The sequence below is a fragment of the Marmota marmota genome, unplaced genomic scaffold (assembly GCF_001458135.2).
Source record: "Marmota marmota marmota unplaced genomic scaffold, marMar, whole genome shotgun sequence".
NCBI classification, from domain to species: domain Eukaryota; kingdom Metazoa; phylum Chordata; class Mammalia; order Rodentia; family Sciuridae; genus Marmota; species Marmota marmota.
In genome coordinates this window covers 10,599,770-10,617,484 of record NW_026000026.1, presented here as the reverse complement: position 1 = coordinate 10,617,484, position 17,715 = coordinate 10,599,770, and the positions used below count along the sequence as shown (strand labels likewise).

The 17,715-nt window shown below is 40.9% G+C and overlaps 1 protein-coding gene across 2 annotated transcripts in view; it reads right to left on the bottom strand.

The window, feature by feature from the left end:
• Dok5 (docking protein 5) overlaps positions 1–17,715 on the bottom strand; it is a 149,049-nt gene that overhangs the window by 64,414 nt on the left and 66,920 nt on the right. For both annotated transcript variants that reach the window (XM_015479780.2, XM_048810862.1), the window contains exon 2: positions 15,129–15,236. In XM_015479780.2, coding sequence (XP_015335266.1) covers positions 15,129–15,236 — 108 coding nt within the window. The remainder of the gene's footprint in view (positions 1–15,128; positions 15,237–17,715) is intronic.

Sequence of the window (17,715 nt, the reverse complement as noted above, 5' to 3'; positions counted from 1 at the left end):
TCTGAAAATTATTAGCTACATCTTTAAAAGTATATCACTTGAGAGGAGGAAAACCAGCAATGTGAATCTTAATTTTTCAGGAAGAATTAAATTTTTGTGAATGCCAAAGAAGCCAGTGGGAACTAAACTCATCTTTCCTACTCAAACCTTAAAATGTTGAAGAAAACTCAGCCTCTTACTCTGATGTGGGTACATGTGGCATCACAGTCTTAAAGCTCAGGCTGCCGCTCAAGGGGAATGCTGCCTGACACACCCAGTGCAGAAATGTGAACACCTGGCCCCGTGAGCAAGCACATGTGGTAAAGAACAGAAACTTCCAGACCACAGTCCCCTAAATTCTGACCTGCACACACACATATGTGGCCACCATCCAGATCAATGTACATGAAGTTTCAGTTGATAATACTTGTCCTGGTCAGTAACACACACAGACAGACATACACACCATTATTCTGATCTCTCAGCACTGGTTAATTTCTGTCTTTAAAAAACTTTATCAAAGCCAGGCGTGGTGGCGCTCATCTGTAATCCCAGTGGCTCAGGAGGCTGAGGCAGGAGGATAGTGAGTTCAAAGACAGCTTTAGCAAAAGCAAGGTGCTAAGCAATTCAGTGAGACCCTGTCTCCAAATAAAATACAAAATAGGGCTGGGGATGTGGCTCAGAGGTCCAGTGCCCCTGAGTTCAATCCCCAAATAAACCCTCACCCCCACAAAAAGACACTTTATATAAATGGAATCATACCCCATGTATCTTTTTAGTTTCTGGATTCTTTCTTTCAATATCACAGTTATGAATTCACCCATGCTATTGAATATGAAAGAATTTTTGAGATTTGCATAGCATTTCATTGTGTGTATGCCCATTTTATTTTTATATTTGTTTTCATTTCAGATGCATCTCTTATAGAAACATATAACTGATTTTTATAAAACATATAGTTGTATTATTATATGTGTACTTGATCTAATATCATGTTCTGATATAGGCATTAAACAATTTAAATTAAATATTATGACTTACATTTGGGGAAATAGCTCAATTCTATTTTATTCTAATTCATTTAACACTTCATTTTAAAAAAAAATTTCTCTGTATTATGCCTGCTGCTCTCTTCTGTAGTAATTTTGTGTTTGTGATTTTCTTACCAAAAAAATTTATTTTGAAGATTGCAAACACTGAAAGGCTGAAAGAATAGTCTGATAAAGAGAAATATGTCATCCACCTAAAACCAACATTATTAACATTTTCTACCACCTTTACTTTATTGCTCATCCATCTTTCTACACATATATGAGTGTTTGTGTATACATGCATACACAAACACTTGGTTTTGGTTGAACTATTTGAAAGTAAATGATGGACATCCACATATGAATGATTACAAATAACAAGGCTCACTCTCATCATTTCAATTTCATCTTCACAACTAAGAAAACAGACAAGAATTCCCTGTATCATCTAACTTATATCCAGTATAAAAAGCTCTCTAAAAGTCCCCCAAAATGTTCGAGAGCTGGTTCTGAGCCTACCTACATCCCTCTAGTCCAGGATCCAAAGAAGACTGTTTCATTGCATTTCTTCTTCTATTTTCAATTTAGAAGAGACCCCCAAGTTTTATAAATGATAATTGTATTTAGAAAAGATCATATCAGTTTTCTCATAGAATTTTCCATGTCTAGCTGTGTTTTCTCTCTATTGCAAAAGAGCCATTTTCCTATTTGTAATTGGAGCTGAGAGATGCTTTCACATCCTGTCAACATCCTCCCGCCCACCATGTTCTAACAAATACTCTTGGGCCCTCTCCACATCAAACTCTGTCCATTTTAACCTTCTGTCAACCTAAGCCCACATATAATGATCAAGAGATTCAAGATAAATCTTGGCTGAATGTGCTTTCCTGGTCTCCATCCCACACTAAATTAATCTAAAAATACAGATCCTAATGATTCTCGGAACCATTATTGCTATTCATTCCTTTCATTTCAAAAACTGTAACTAGTGCATGTAATCAGGTGGGCACATTCCACCATGCGGTCCTTACGCACTGCACATCCTTGTCCATTTTTAACTGAGATTTGCCAATAGGTGAGCTGTTGTGCTCACAGGAAGTCTGCTTGGGAAGAGAATCGTGCCACTGGGCCTCAGACTCACCATCAGTCTCTTTGTGGCCTCTCAGCAAGGACAGTCAGCTAGCTGTCATTCATTCCAACTCCAAGGTCTGCCTATGCTCAGGCAAAACATGAAGAAAACCAAGTACAGGTGGATGACTTAGGTCCACTTAGGTGACACTTCTAAAACCTACTGAGAAGGGATGCAGGTGACACTTGGCTTCTTGAGCTGTTTGGTGGCAAGTGCACTCCATCATAAGCAGGGCCTTCACGCCCCCTCCCCCACACACACCACAGCATCCCTGCTTCACAGAGACTCTGGGCAGATGGTGACGGCGTTGGGCTCGCCTTTCCTGGAGCAATGCAGGAAGGGACAGAAGGCTGCCTTGCTGGTGGCATGCTTTCTGGCTCTAGCATGTGAGCATGTTGGATGGCACTGCCTGAAACTCAATCGGAAAAAACTCTGATTTCACTCGTCTCAAGATGCATCCCAACTGTGTGTCTCACTCCCACGCACTCTGAGTTCCTCTAAGAGAAATGGCCCTCTTTCTGTAGCTGGAGGAAAAATGCTGCGCGCTGACGTCCTGCATTCCCAGTGGACGGTCCCTTGGACCTTGAGAGAGCTTCCACACTCCTCTCAGCAAACCTAGGCTCTGTATTCAGGTGACTTTGCTGGAGGTCATTATATTGAAGCAACACAACTCTATGGAAATAAAGCCGATTTGCGATTCACTTTGCCATCTTAAAAACCCAACTTTAGCATATTTTTCAAGTCCCTGCAAACCGTTTCACGTTCGGAGTCTTTTCTGTCCTTGTCATGCATGCTCCCTGCTCAGGGACCCCGTGCTTCTTTTGCCTTCCTCTCCACGTGTCATTGCCCTCCACCCCTCAGCTGCTGACAGGGTGACTCTCTGTGACACCTCTCCTGATGACTCTATCTAAAACCACGCCCCTCCCCTTTTACACCATCACCCCTTCCCTGCTCTATGTCCCCCTTGGTGCATTCCAGGTGCAAACATCCTCATCCTGTCTCCTCCTTGCTAGAGTAGGGCCAGCTCCTTCTCTTGGTTTGCCACTGTCCTGCCAGTGCCAACACTGTGCCCTCACAGCGCAGACCCTCCATAAGGGCTTCTTATGCTTTTTTTTTTTTTTTTTTTGTAGTGCTGGGGATTGAACCCAGGACCTTTTACATGTAAGGCAAGCACTCTACCAACTGAGCTATATCTCCAGCCCCTAGGGCTTCTTATGGACTCTCTGCCTCCCAGGGTGAATGCTGTCAGGGCAGCCCCTGCAAAAGCCAGGAGACTGAGGCACAGTGACATCATTAACATGCCCTGGGTTGGACCCTCCCTAGCCACTGCAATGACACCCGATGTGACCCCAGGAAGGCAGAGTCCAGAGAATGTCTACACCGCCACAGAAAGGGAAAGAGTCAGGGACCTAATCTACACACCCCAAGGCTCCCAGACCTACAAAAGTGACAGTCTGCCCCACCTGTGGGCCATGCAGGGAACCTCAACCGAGAGGCTTCCTCACAGCTTTGCAACCACAGCGAAGTCGCATTTCTCTAGTTCTTAACAGGGTTTCCAACACCTCATGTCAATCAGGTCGTTTAACTTTTGCCCAGTCTTCTTCAGTAGCTGGCATGTTTTCCTACTGGACACACAAGAATATTGAGGCCCAAAGCAGTTAACCTGTCCCCACAGGGGGCCAAGAGCAGAGATGCTAATCAAACACAGGCAGAGGGCTCTGTTCAATACCACCAAATGCCACTAAAATGAATAGACAGAAAAGGATCAAAGACACTGTCATGCTTGGATTCAGTCTTGTGATTTCTACTGTGGGTCTTGAAAAAGGAGCAAAGGGTAATGAGACTTGAAAACAAAGACGAGCACCCAGGCAAAATAAACCCCAGGTGCACAACCATGCAACCGTAGTCAGGTATGATGCAAACACAGGGAAGGACATGGTGAGCAGGGTGGCCCTGGGAAATGGGGAGGCACCAGGCTGAGGCAGCTGGGCCAGGGCTAAATCCTAAAGAGCCCTGTGTGCCGCAAACAGGCGTGCAATGTGAATCGTGAATCCTGAAGAGCATCTATTAATTGGCTTCAGCAGGAAATGGAACAGCCACACCCATGCATTCCAAAGGTTTTCTGCAGTGGTTGTCAATCTAGGGAAAGTTTTGCCACCCTGCCCTGACACTTGGCAATGTCTGAAGATATTTTTGATTGTCAAAAATGAGTGAAAGCTACCAGTATCTGGTGGTTAGAGGACATGGATGTGTAGCACGCAATGACCAGAGGAGCCGTTCACAGAGAATCTTTGAGAATGGCACCTGCTGGAGTCTGGCCACGTGCAGATGGTTTGGCCATGCAAGGTGCTCTTAACCTTCAGGTGGACAGGAGCAGGATTTGAGGGCAAGAAATGAAGTCTGGAGGACCCAGCAGACACAGGAAAATAAGTGACCAAGACTCACTTGGGATAGAATGGGAAAGAGGGAAAAGACAGGGAGAGACGTCAGAGCTGCTTAACTACTGTGCAGTTCCTGAAGTCTGGTTTTCTTACTATCACATACACAAAGTACCAAGCTCCTGTCAGAGACAAGAAATACCCACTACTCTCCTATATTCTGTTAAATCTTTAAGTATGCCTTCCAATTAGGGATCCCTGAAACTAGACTGAAAATTAATTTGTGTGTTTTAAAGCCATACTCCAGATGTCTGATTCATCATAAGTGACAGTATTCATTGAAATAAATGTTTAACAGCCACCAACTAACAAAGTGGCCTAGAAGTTTAATGTGCTACCAATGTAGTTTCACATTAACGACGTGGAAAACAATTGCAAATTACACAATTCAATTTTCCAAATGGATTATTTTGTAACTAGATGGAGAAACTGCAGAAATTTCTCCTAGTGTTTCAACCAAAGATTAGTACAATCAGATTTTAAAAAGTGCATTCCCTTGAGGAACTAGAATATTCCTGTCAGAATTATGCAATTAGCCGGCATTATGTGGAAATATTTAGTATGTTTCTGGTGTGCTACAAAGTCAAAAGCCATTTAGGAAAACAAGAATTTGATTTCCAATTTTCCCCCTTCTTTTGCAGATGGTAATTTACAGATGATGATTTATTTATGTTTACCAAGTGAAAACGGGACAGCTACCTAAAAGGCAATTTTCCGCCTTTCCTTTGTGGGCTGTATTCTAATTATTGTTTCCCTTGTGGGGCTGAATGAATTAAGTGAGCAATTCACTTTGTATATGCAAATTGCTAAGCTCTGCAGAAGCTTCAAATTACTTTATTCTTAAAAAAAAAAAATTAAAGCCATTATCCCACTGAAAGTGAAGAGGTATGAGCCCCTTTAACTTTTGTAAGGTTGTCTCCAAAAAATAAAAATTGTATGAAAGCAATCCAGGTCCTCGATGTTTTCTAGAGTATTAATAAACAACCAATTAAGTTATGATGATGATTATTATCACACAATTATTATGTCTAAAATTTCAGACTACTCTAATAAACATTTTCATTTAAAAAAAAATTCCAAGACTTCAGATAATGTCTCAAAACTTTCAACTTTTTCATGTCATCTTTCCTATAAGAGCAAGAATGGTTTGAAGAGCCAGATCCAGTAATTAGAGATAAGCAAGGCGAGACCGACTCAGTTCTAACCAAAGTTGTGGGTACAGAGCATTTGTTCACAAGTCTCCCCTCGGAACCTTTGAACACAGCAGTTTAGGCAAACATTTCTAAAAGATTTCTTAAGAAAAATCCAGTCTAGACAGTCACATCCCAACCCCTATATTAGATGGCTTCATTCTTTCCAAAAATACCTACATGCCCTTGGTCACTTAAAATAGACTGGACTAGCGCCTGTCTCAATTATAAACCTGGACGGTCTCCCTCAGAGCCGATTTGTATTTGTACATGCGAAATAACTGAAATGATCCGATTGCTCTTTGTGTCTGTCTTAAGGGGAAAATACACTGAAAGTTCACATCTGAAATTTAAAGAATGAAATCTGGTAGGAAGGCACTGTCACAAGCTGTGGGCGTGTGACGCCGAATAATCTTTCTAGAAACAATCTGGCAGCAGTTATAAAAAAAGTTGAAGGTGTAGGAGATCACCTGATAATCACACTTCTAAGACTTGCATCCCAAAGCATTAACATGTTTTTAGCATTAAGACAAATTCACAAGTCTTTATTGTAACAGAATTTCTGTTAGCAAACAACTGGAAACCTTTTTGTCTGTCAATTTGGGTGTGGCGTACTAAGAGTGTACATCAGTGAAGTGTAGCATTAACTACTGACTTAGAATTAGAGACCAAACTTGGGGTAAAGTGAGCTAGAATAATTAGTGTGACCATATAAACTCTCCCGGAGTACCCTGAAATACTCCAAAATACTCCCAGAATACTCTGAAAGCCAAAGAAATTACCACCTAAAATTACACATGAGCCACAGGCTGACCAACAGTATCCTGGGGAAACCTGAAATTTATGGTCTCCTTAGACATAATATGTAATGAATTACACCATTTTTGCTTTGAATATATAATATACATGTGTATAAAAAGATGTTTCCAATTGTGTAGAAGAGAAAAATGTCGGAAAAGTACATATTAACCTATTAGTGTTTTTTGGTGAAGTCAAGGACAGGACCCAATATCAGAGTTGTTTTTCATTGTGTTATTCACATTTCAGAAATGTTTAAATTTATTACAAGAAATATGTGTAGTTTTTATAATTTAAGAAAAAAAAACTATAAAGAGAAAAAAGAGGAAGATATATGCAAAGAAAATAATCTTTAATCAGCAAAGTTGATTTCTATCTTAACACAACTTTATGGGCAGTGACACTCTTGGCTAATACCAGTCTATAATTTTCCCCAGACCCAAAATTTATTTGATTACCATTTCACCAAAAGGAGAAAATCCATCCATTTCTTTGTGACATCATTTATAGAGATTTTCTGTGTGTACTTGGATTATATTCAAGTGTTTATGCATACACATACACACTCACACATGAAACCAGACAGTCTGACTCCTAGAGATACAGGTTACTAAAAATTCTTGTAAGAGAAAAACATTTATAGCTAATGAGCTTCATAGGTAAAGTTTGCTTTTGTCTGTGTTTTTTATTTTGTTATATGGAATATATGTTTCTTAAGAATATAACTCATTGAGCAAACTAATAAATCAGTGATAAAGTAAACAGATTAAATTTCCCAAAATCCTCAAACATCTGAAATTCTTTCCAAAATGTAGGGCCAAGTAATCATCACTTACAATTTCCTTTCACCAATGATTATGGGGAAGGAAAAAAATCATTTAAACTAGATGTTTGTTTTATCAAATTATAAACCAAAAATAACAGTTTTATGTAAGTTAAGTACTTTATTCAAAAAGACTTTAAATTTAATCTAAATTAAATTAAATAATCAGGTATAAACTTAGCAAAACATGCATAAGGGATAAGGGATGAAAATTACAAGATGCTGATGAGATAAACTATGGAATTCCCAAATCAATAGAAAATCATACCATGTCCATGGATAGACTCAACAGAGAAATATTTGTTTCTGAAAATTTGATGTAAAAATTTAATTCTTTCCAAAAATCCCAACAAAGTTTTTTTGCAGACACAGATAAGCTTATTTAAGCATTTAAAAGAAGGCACGGTGGGCTGAGGATGTGGCTCAAGCGGTAATGCGCTCACCTGGCATGCATGCGGTGCTGGGTTCGATCCTCAGCACCACATAAAAATAAAATAAAGATGTTGTGTCCACCGAAAACTGAAAAATAAATATTAAAAAATTCTCTCTCCTTCTCTCTCTGTCTTTAAAAAAAATGGCACAGGTACTAGAATAACTAAAACAACCTTGAAAATAAGAATACAAAGTGGAATGAATTGCTCTCCCCAGTATCAAGAAATACAACAGAGCTACAATAATCAAAAGATTCTTTTGATACTGGAAGGGAGATAGATAGAGTGACCAATGGAAAAGGAAAAAGATTTCACAAATAGATTTGTACAAACATGATTAAAGGATTTTTGACAGAAGTAAATAAGTAATTCCATAAAGAAAAAGTATTTTTTTCAAACTGTTGTACCAAAATAATTGGTCCATCATAGGCAAATAAGAATGAAATCCAACTTAGTCTCACACCTTACAGAAAAATGAAACTCAAAATCCATCATGGACTCAAATGTAAATTTTAAATCTATCCAATTTTTAGAAATAGGTATGAAGTAAATAAATATTCAGGATGTAAAATTAAAAAAAAAAAGAGTTCTTGATCTCAAAAGGTAAAAGTTAAAAGGTAAAAGTTACAAATAGGACATCATCAAAATGTAAACTTTCTGGCCTGGCCAGGCATGGTGGTGCACACTGTAATCACAGAAGCTTGGGAGGCTGAAGCAGGAGGTTTTCAGGCCCAAAGCCTGAAATAATGCAGAGTTACAGAAGCAACCACCACCAGGAAATGGAACCCAAGGAGTGAAGACAATGGAATAGAATTAGTGGAGGTCTATCAGTTCCCTAGGGCCGCTGTAACAAGAAACCATGACCTGAGAGATTTTTGTCACTGTGATAAAATATTCAAGGAAAACAATTTAAAGGAGGAAAGAATTATTTGGGCTCAGTTTCAGAGGTTTCAGTCCATGGTGGGCTCCCTGGCTCTACTGTCTCTGGGCCTGGGGTGAGGTGGACCATCAGGGAGAACAAGCATGGCAGACAAAGCTACTGCCTCAGAGCAGCCAGCGGGGAGTGGGGGTGAGATATGCCCTCTAGGCCACGCCTCCAGTGACCCTGCGATAATGCCATCAAGTTGTGAATCTCAATGGATTAACCTGCCAATGAGGTCCCAGCCCTCAGGTTCCAGTCCCTTCCTGAAGGCCCCTCCTCTGCACACTGTGGACCAAAGCTTCAACCCAGGAGCTTGTGGGGGACTTGCCATATCCAAACCTTGATACTGGGCATCTTGAACAACAGGCATTTATTCTCTCACAGCTGTGCAAACCAGAGTCCAGAATCAGGTGTGGGCAAGGGCTGGTTCCTCCTAGAGGTTCTGAGGAGACTGTTCCATGCCTCTCTGTCCTGACTTCTGGTGGCACCTTGGGCTCATACACACATCACCCCATCTCTGCCTCTCTCCAGTGTCATTCTTCTTATGTCATGTGTCTTCTTAGAAGGACACCAGAAACTGGATCGGGGCCCACTCTATCCCTACAAAGTGGTTTTAACTTGAAAACATCTGCAAAGGCCCTCTTAACAACAAAGTCACATCCAGAGGTCCTGGGAGTTGAGACCTGACTATGTCATTTGGGGAGTGTGACAGTTTAACCCACAACAGGAGGTGAGGGGTAAAATTAGCACATATCTTGCATTACAAACTCTTTAATCCCATTTGACTGTTTTAGACTTGTGCATTCTTGTAGAGATTTTTAAAGTTTAATTATCTATACAAATACCAGGGGGCTGTCTCCATTCTTAAATGGTGGCCTCCACAAGACAAAAACCATGCTCAAGCCAGATGGCAGAGAACCCGACATGTGATTTCCACAGGCTTCTTTATTCTCATGCCAGCCTGAATACCCAGCTCTGGGGTTCTTTTCCCGTGACGTGCTGCTGTGCTATCCTCAATTCGTGGACTTTCCTCTGTCGCCGACCAAGATGGCTGCCGCCATTTTCCAATCAACAAGGGAGAGAAAGAGGTGAACAAGGACTGGTGTCTTTCTGACCTGTTTATTCCCCTAGGCCAGGACTTAGTCTCACAGAACACACCTTGCAGCGCCACAGTCTTTACTTTGAGTAGTCTTGAGTCCAATGAAGAATCAGATACACAATCCTCAGGAGGAACAGTGTAATGAAGACATCAGAACGGGCCAGGCAAAATCTGCCATCACTATAAATATAAGTCATTTCTTTCAGTGTGACTGGGACATTTATGCAAAATGGTCCTGGCAGATGAACTAACTCAGGTTGGGTCAAGGAGGATCCAAGGGAGGTGAAGACAAAGTGGACATTTTGAGGGATTGATCAATGTTGCCACATGGACCAGGAAAGAAAGGTACCCATGGAAGGAGAAGAGTGCATGCAAACCTGTAGGTGGAGGGGATCTGGGAGGGGACAAGAGGGTGAATCACAGGCCACTCCTTAGCTTCTGTCTTGAATGACAGAATTGCTATGCAATGAGACAGGGAACCCTGGGAGAAATCAGGCTCAGTTAGGAAGCAGAGTTATCTCAGTTATGCACATGTTTCAGGAGGCTTTGGCACTGTGGTACACACTTGGACCTCCCTGACTAGTAAAAGTACTCAGGTCATAAAAATGGAGGGTTTTTAAATATCACAGTTAACCTCCTGTACTAATACCTTAGAAATGGGAACATGGGAGCATTTACTCTTTGGGAAAAGCATCAGTGTAAAGCTATAATTTCATTTACGAAGGTGTGGAGTCACATCCTCTTCCATAAGTAAAGGAAACTTCCAGAACATGATCTACTGAGTCAATTCTTGTACAAGCAAGTGATGACTCCACAGTAGGTATTTGAGCATTGAAAGAAAATGTTGTGACGTATTTTAAGATATCTGAAAAGACATATTGCAGGCAGCCACATCAGAAGGGAATGTTTGATGGAGTAGGAACAGTCATCCTTAGTTGTTCACTGTTCAAACAATGGATCAAGTTGATAGTTCATAAAAGAGGTCAGGCACGAGAGCAGCATATTCCAGACTGCTCTCCTTGGCATGCAAGTCATCCATTCCCTGGAACAAGTGATTAAAAAGAAAATCCATGGCCCAATCAGTTTGGGAAGTGCTGACTCAAAGTTACTCGGATTTTCATGGAACTTTTCAGTGCCCATGAGAGCTGCAGTGGATTACGGATCTCAAAGATGGGGGTGTAAATGTTGCAGTCCAAATTTCTGTGACCAAAAAGCTTGCTGAACACTGCAGTCTCTGTCACCTCACTCTGGCCCACCTTTGGGAAAACACTGTAGTGCAGGACTTGGAATTGTCTTGTCCACCATAAGTTGGGTCATCCTAGCTCATTACTGTGTGACAATGGAGAAGCAAATGTGGGACGTGCCTTGGGGATCAGCTTTACGCAGAGAGAAGAAACTTGACAGAGATGCACAGGGACCAGTACCCAGGTTTCCCAAATCCTAGGCTGTCACAACTCCTGCCACACCATTTGCCTCAGTTTGGAAAGCAGATGGTCTTCCTTCCACTTAAGCTTGTGTCCCAATTGTTACTCATCCCCAAAAAAGGTAAAACTATGCAAGGAAACTCCCGATCTCCTGGCTAGTGTGAGCAGCTTGTTTCCTGAATGAAAACAGGCAGTTAGAGTTTAACAAGAAGGTCAGGAACTATTTTTACAGTTGCTGGAGTTGTAATGTTGTTGCAATTACAGTTAATCAAATTCAGAGCCATCTGTGACAGCTCAGGGTGTTACACCATGCAGGAGGTAAAGAAATGCAAAGGGAATTATTCCCTGTGTGCATTATTCACATATTTATCTCCCAATTTTGCATGGGAGTGCCCTCAGCTACCTTCTCAGTACAGAATACACCAAGTTTTAAAAATCCACAATTTCTTATGTTAAAACTTCTTAAAAGAATCAGTTACACAAAATTGGCATTTTTTAAAAAAAAGATAATATCTTTAACAATGAAATGTGCTTTCACGAATACTACATATTTCCCACAGGAGGGACTTGTCCACGCAGGCCAGGCCACCTCTATATAGATGGAGAGCATGATGTACATTTCCTCATTTGTTTTGGAAATTGCTTTGTTTATATTAGAACACAGTCTGAAGTCTGGTCATGGTGTGCTATTTATAACCTTGGTATTTTATGATCAAGATTCATAAATTACACAGTATTTAGATAAAAAATGCATATCTCAGAATTACTCCGGCTTTTTATATGCCTTCAAGAGATTAATACTAAATGCATCAGATCAGAAAGAGCACAGGAGGGTGAATCAACTACAGCAACTCATCAAGGGCTCGGAGGCTTAATGTAGATAATTCCTCTCCTTCCTAATGCTTTGAACTTTGGTTAATTATCATGGCAGATGAAAGAGAGTGTAGCTTACCAAGTTCTCCAGAGATCTGCATACTAAATTCCAAAGCCGGCAGGTAGAAATCTGAATGAGTTTGTCTCCAACCTCCTGTCACTCCTCACACATTCAAGGAAGACTTTTTCAATCCACTTGGGTTTTTCCATTGAACCTGTCCGCCCAACTCTTCCCAGCCCTGGCTTTTTCTACTCTCATTCATTAATGCATCCTATCTCCTCCAAAGCAGAATTCCTTTTCCTATCTTCAGATGCCTCAACTACAGATTTCCTCTGGTGAACTAAATACATGCACAGCAACATTTATATGTATTCTGTTTCCTTTATTGATAGTATTCATTGTTTCATTTTAGCCAGTACTTTAAAAAGTGTCTACTAGGTGTTAGATACTAGTAATTGATACTGATGCCCCCCTGCCACCCGCAACACTCACACACACACACACACACAAGAAAATCTCTGTCCTTGTGGACCTTATTTCACGTGGACAGGTAACATCTATGTGTGACTACAACAAAAAGTGCCAAGGAGAACAAAGAGCAGAGATTGGAAGAGGAGTGAAGGTGGATTCTACTTTAGATAATGGGGTCAAGGAATGGCCTCACTCAGAGAGGAATGTGAGGAATGCCCTGAAGGAAGTAAGAGAGCAAGCGAGGTGGGTATGGGGGCAGGGGAGGAATTCCAGGAAAGAGGAAAAGCAAGGGTGAGAGTGTGCCTGGCATCTTCTCAGGAAAGCAGGCATCCCAGGTACCTGGAGTAGTCAAATGGGACTGCAGAAAGTGAGGGATGAGGTTAAACTGACAACAGGAGCCAAATCCCATGATCCTAAAGGCCCTGAAAGGACCTGGCTCAGGGATTTGAAGCGGACAGTGTCCTGATGGGATGTAGCACCTGGCAGGCCAGGAATGAGCAGCCCAGTGGTGACAGCAGAGGTTGTTGGAGTGTTCAGTCTCCATGGGTTCTGAACACCAAGCCCGCACCAGGTACTGATGGACTAGGTTGGAGGATTCCAAACAGCTGTCCTCACTTCTCTTAGGTATGCCCAGGTATGTCCAGAGAACACAGTCTGTCTAGCTAGGTTTCTGCACTCAGAAAGTTAGTAACGTGGGGACTGGGAATAATGGGTTATGTTTGAGTGATATCAAAATCACTCCAAAGGGACATAAGGACATCAATGGCCATACACTACAATCAGAGAATACAAGGGCAGGATGCTGAATGTAAAGTTATATACTGGCTGAGGTTCTCAAGAGAAGAGCTGAAGCCTAACTATAACTTCTGGCTACCTAATCTCCATCTTTTTCCAAAAAAATGAATAGATACCTGCTTGGGCACTTGGAGTTCCCCACCCAAGGGCATGACTCTCAAGAAAAACTGCAACAAGGCATTCCCACAGCACCCTTCTACCTTGTTATTAGGTAGGATACTGGGTACCCATGAGATAAGTGGCATGCAACATATCTGGCTCCAAATGACTAGATACCAGTAATCTCCAGTGTGACAGAAATGGACAGCTTGACTAAGACTGCTTGTGAAGGTTCATTGGCTTTGTGGATCACTGCTCCTCAGTAATAGATGTGCAGTTCAGTAACTCCTTCCTGAGTGAAAATATCCAGCATATGGAAGATAAATGGTAGAGGAAATCTGGACTCATAACTTAGGTCCTTTCTTTTCTCATGAATGTGCAGATGAGCTCATAAAGCATAGCAAACACTTTATTTCTCTAATTTGAGAAGCAGTAGAGGGCAACGAGTGTAGCTCAATGGTAGAGCATCTGCCTGGGACACATGAGGCCCTGAGTTCCATCCCCGGCATGAAGGGTGGCAGGGATATACAGCTACTGCTTTTCACGTTGCATAAACAGAGGTGTCAGCGCACGCCTTTTATCCGATGCTGTGTAGTCATTACTTCTAAAGAATTTGAGCAAAAGCAAAGCCTGTTCACTTCCCCACATAGCCAAGGCCTGAGTTAAGAGATCTACTGGCTTCACATAAAATTTTAAATGGCAAAAAAGCCTGCCCCAGTGAATTCTCACCAAATGAAGATGAAAGAGTCTTCAAAGTGGGAATCCAAAATCAAAACATTTTATCATAAAAATAACCACAGGTCCTCCATAGACAGGAGTAGTATTTTCTCAATATGGGAATAACCAGTGCCCGGGAGAGCATTAACCAGACACTCTACACATTATCATGAAAAAGGAAATACACAGGCCACGTGTTAACAAGGGCCTGAGAAATACTGCCACGTAGCAGGGAAGACTTGCCGAATCTGTGAATCTGAACAGTAAGTAAATCTCATATTTGCCTTAGCACTCTATTCCTCAATAATACTTTTTAGTTAGTACTATTAGTGATAAAGTTTCACTAAGAAAACTACAAATCTGAATTAACTTTAGTTGTGAGACTTGGAGAAATATACTAATGGGGGTCCTCTTCCCCATCATCTGTCTTTGCTCCTTCCCGGCCCTCCCCAAGTGAACAAGTATCTCTTCTGCATCAGGCACTGTGTGAGACACACGGGATCCACTCCCTCGGGGGGGCTTGCTCTTCGGAGGAGGGTCTACTTAAGCAGAAAAATCACATAGCAACGTGGTCATAGAAAGAAAACAACAACACAGAGTAGAAGACCACAAGAGCCATTTTACATGAGTAAATTATTTTAAACAATTAGCAAATAATCGTTATTATAGGAATGGTTTGTCCATGTCAAAAGTACTAGTAGAGGGCTGGGGACATAGCTCAGTTGGTAGAGTGCTTGCCTTGCATGCACAAGACCCTGGGTTCAATTCCCAGCACCACAAAAAAAAAAAAAAAAAAAAAAACACTATTAGGATCTTCGTTAAATAATTTAGATGAGTTTTCAGACTCAATCAATTCAAGTTACCTCCTTGAAAACAGATTTCTCTGAAGCTGCAGCAACAAGTCTTACCTTATGATAACACCTAAAATATGCAGCACGTTCATCGGAAAACTTCTCCAGTCTTTTTGGACCCTTGCTTGAAGCTTTCTTGAACACTAACCAGCATCGTTGATAAATCTGGAAGGAAAGACAAAGACTGAGCTGGGCATCTCCAATGATTCAGCTGCTACCATCATTTGCACATTTGCACTTCTTTTCTTTCTTTCTTTCTTTCTTTCTTTCTTTCTTTCTTTCTTTCTTTTTAATGTTTTCACCTGTGAAATATCCACAAGCCAGAAATTTGTGGTTGCTTTGGGAAAATAAACATTTAAAAACCTATATTATTTCCACAATGGAAAACTATTACTGAAAACAGTTACTGAAATCAAAAGAAAATCATTATTTAAAGGCAAGTTTCTGGGCCAGCAAATAATTGGTTAATCAACACCAACCAGATTCATGCTTAGGAAATTTGGTCAATGCTGAAGGGCTACAAACTAAGGCTGCAGCTCAGATTTTTAAAGGCTATTTGACAAAGACCTTAAATGAATAAGATTTAGACCAGAGGTGGTATGCACTATAACACCAACAACTTCAGAGGCTGAGGCAGGAGAATTCCAAGTTCAAGGCCAACGTGGGCTACTTAGGAGACCTTGTCTCAAGATTTTAAAAACAGGGCTGGGGATGTGGCTCAGTGGATGAACACCCTGGGTTCAATCCCCTGTATTAAATAAATAAATAAATACGGAAGGGGATTTATCCTAGGCAAAGATACTTAGTGCACAAAAGAGAAATTCCATATTCTAGAGCAGGTGCGTGACAATTGTTCAGTCATCATGACGATCTTTGACTATCTTCAAAGCAACACGTGTGGTTTTGTAATTTCTACCTATAAATAAACTGCATGAACTATAATGTTTAAGAACCTCTAAAATGAAACAGAACAAAATCTATGTCAAACATTTGGTCATTCAAACCAAAATCAAGTCAATTTAAAATACTTTTTACAAGTCTTGCTGGGGCGGTGGGGGGAGTTCTTTGTTAGTATTTGTCTGCAAGGCTTAATATTTTCCAGTTTACTCTTCTGTCCCACTAATTATCTTATTTGGTATGGTAAAAAGAAAGTGGATCCACTCTTCTCTGAAGTTTGGTTCTGAATACGGAGGCTTAGCAATGTGCCTGATACCACTAAACAGACACTAAAATGTTAGCAGTTGTTTATAATGATGAGAAATAGAAACTACTCAATCTTCAACAATAAGGAGTCACAAAGTAAATCATAATACTTCTGTAATATACAATAGAATGTATGTTATTCATCCATAGGGTAACATAGGTAGTTATTACATACAGTAAATATGGTACACAGAAATATAGTAAATAGCAGTATATATTATGATATGCAATACATGATATACATTTTACATCTATAAGATAACATAGATAGTCATCATAGAAAAGCCATAATAATGCAGAGAGTATATATAATATGTATTCAGTAAATTATACTACACGTATAATAATGCGAGGGTGGCCTTAGGCCTGAAAACTGCAGTCTCACAGGCACACCTAACAGAGCCCTCCAGTATGGCCTCAGACATGAACGAGTCCTTTCCCCCCACCCTGAGAGAGTGAAGCCTCTGGCAGGCTGACCTCGCCTGATAAGAGGGAAAGGTGAGAAGATCAAGGTGGAGACCACCAGACCAGATGTTTCTGACCCCACGGTAAATGATGTCATGGAGATCATTGTAGCTGATAAGGATTGAAAGGGGGGTCAAAAGCCCCCAAATTTAGTATAAACAATAGAGCTAATGAACAGGGATTCAGCCAGCCGAAACAAGGATGCATTCCAGCTGGAGAGCCTGATGAGGATCTAGACTGACATCCCATCACTTGTCATCATTTTCCTGATTCTCTGCATGATTCTCACTGCTCTCAAACTCTACTGCCCTTGTGAGAGCCGCAACTTCTCCCTATGATCCTCTCCTCAACCGGCTGTCCACTCCACGCCAGGAGAAGCCTGCCTGGGTTCCGGACCTGATCACAGCGGTCTGAGTGAGTGTGCATCTGCTGGATGTAAAGCCTAAGGCTTAAGACTTTTGAACCTAGCATGCAAAGGGAATGTCTGACATTAGTCTGTCATGATTAAGTGTGTGCTTAGAATTAATTAATCTAGAATTGTTTGCTGTGAATTGATTATGTCTTATGCAGTGCCTAGCATTAAGGATTGTTGTTTTCCTAAATAGGAACCTATAGAGTGAAATTGTATTGAGTGATTTGAGTGAATAAAGCATTGAAAAGGGCAGAAGTGCGTGGACATTCTTTATTTCTCCCCCTTGACTACATACGTCGCAATTTTGTCCCCTCGCGACAAATACATATGTTATCCAGCAACAGAATAACTAGGCATCTCACCTGAAACAAGTTCCAGAAGGAATTTCTAATGACATGAGAGAGTTCATAATATGCCATGGGGAAAGCAGAATATAAAACTTTATTTACGCCATGATCTCCACTATACTCAAATGTATGAAAAAAGACAAAACATACACCAATGTTAACAATGTTTTCTCTGGGTCATGAGAATAGGTTTGGGGTTTTGTTTGTTAGTTTTTGT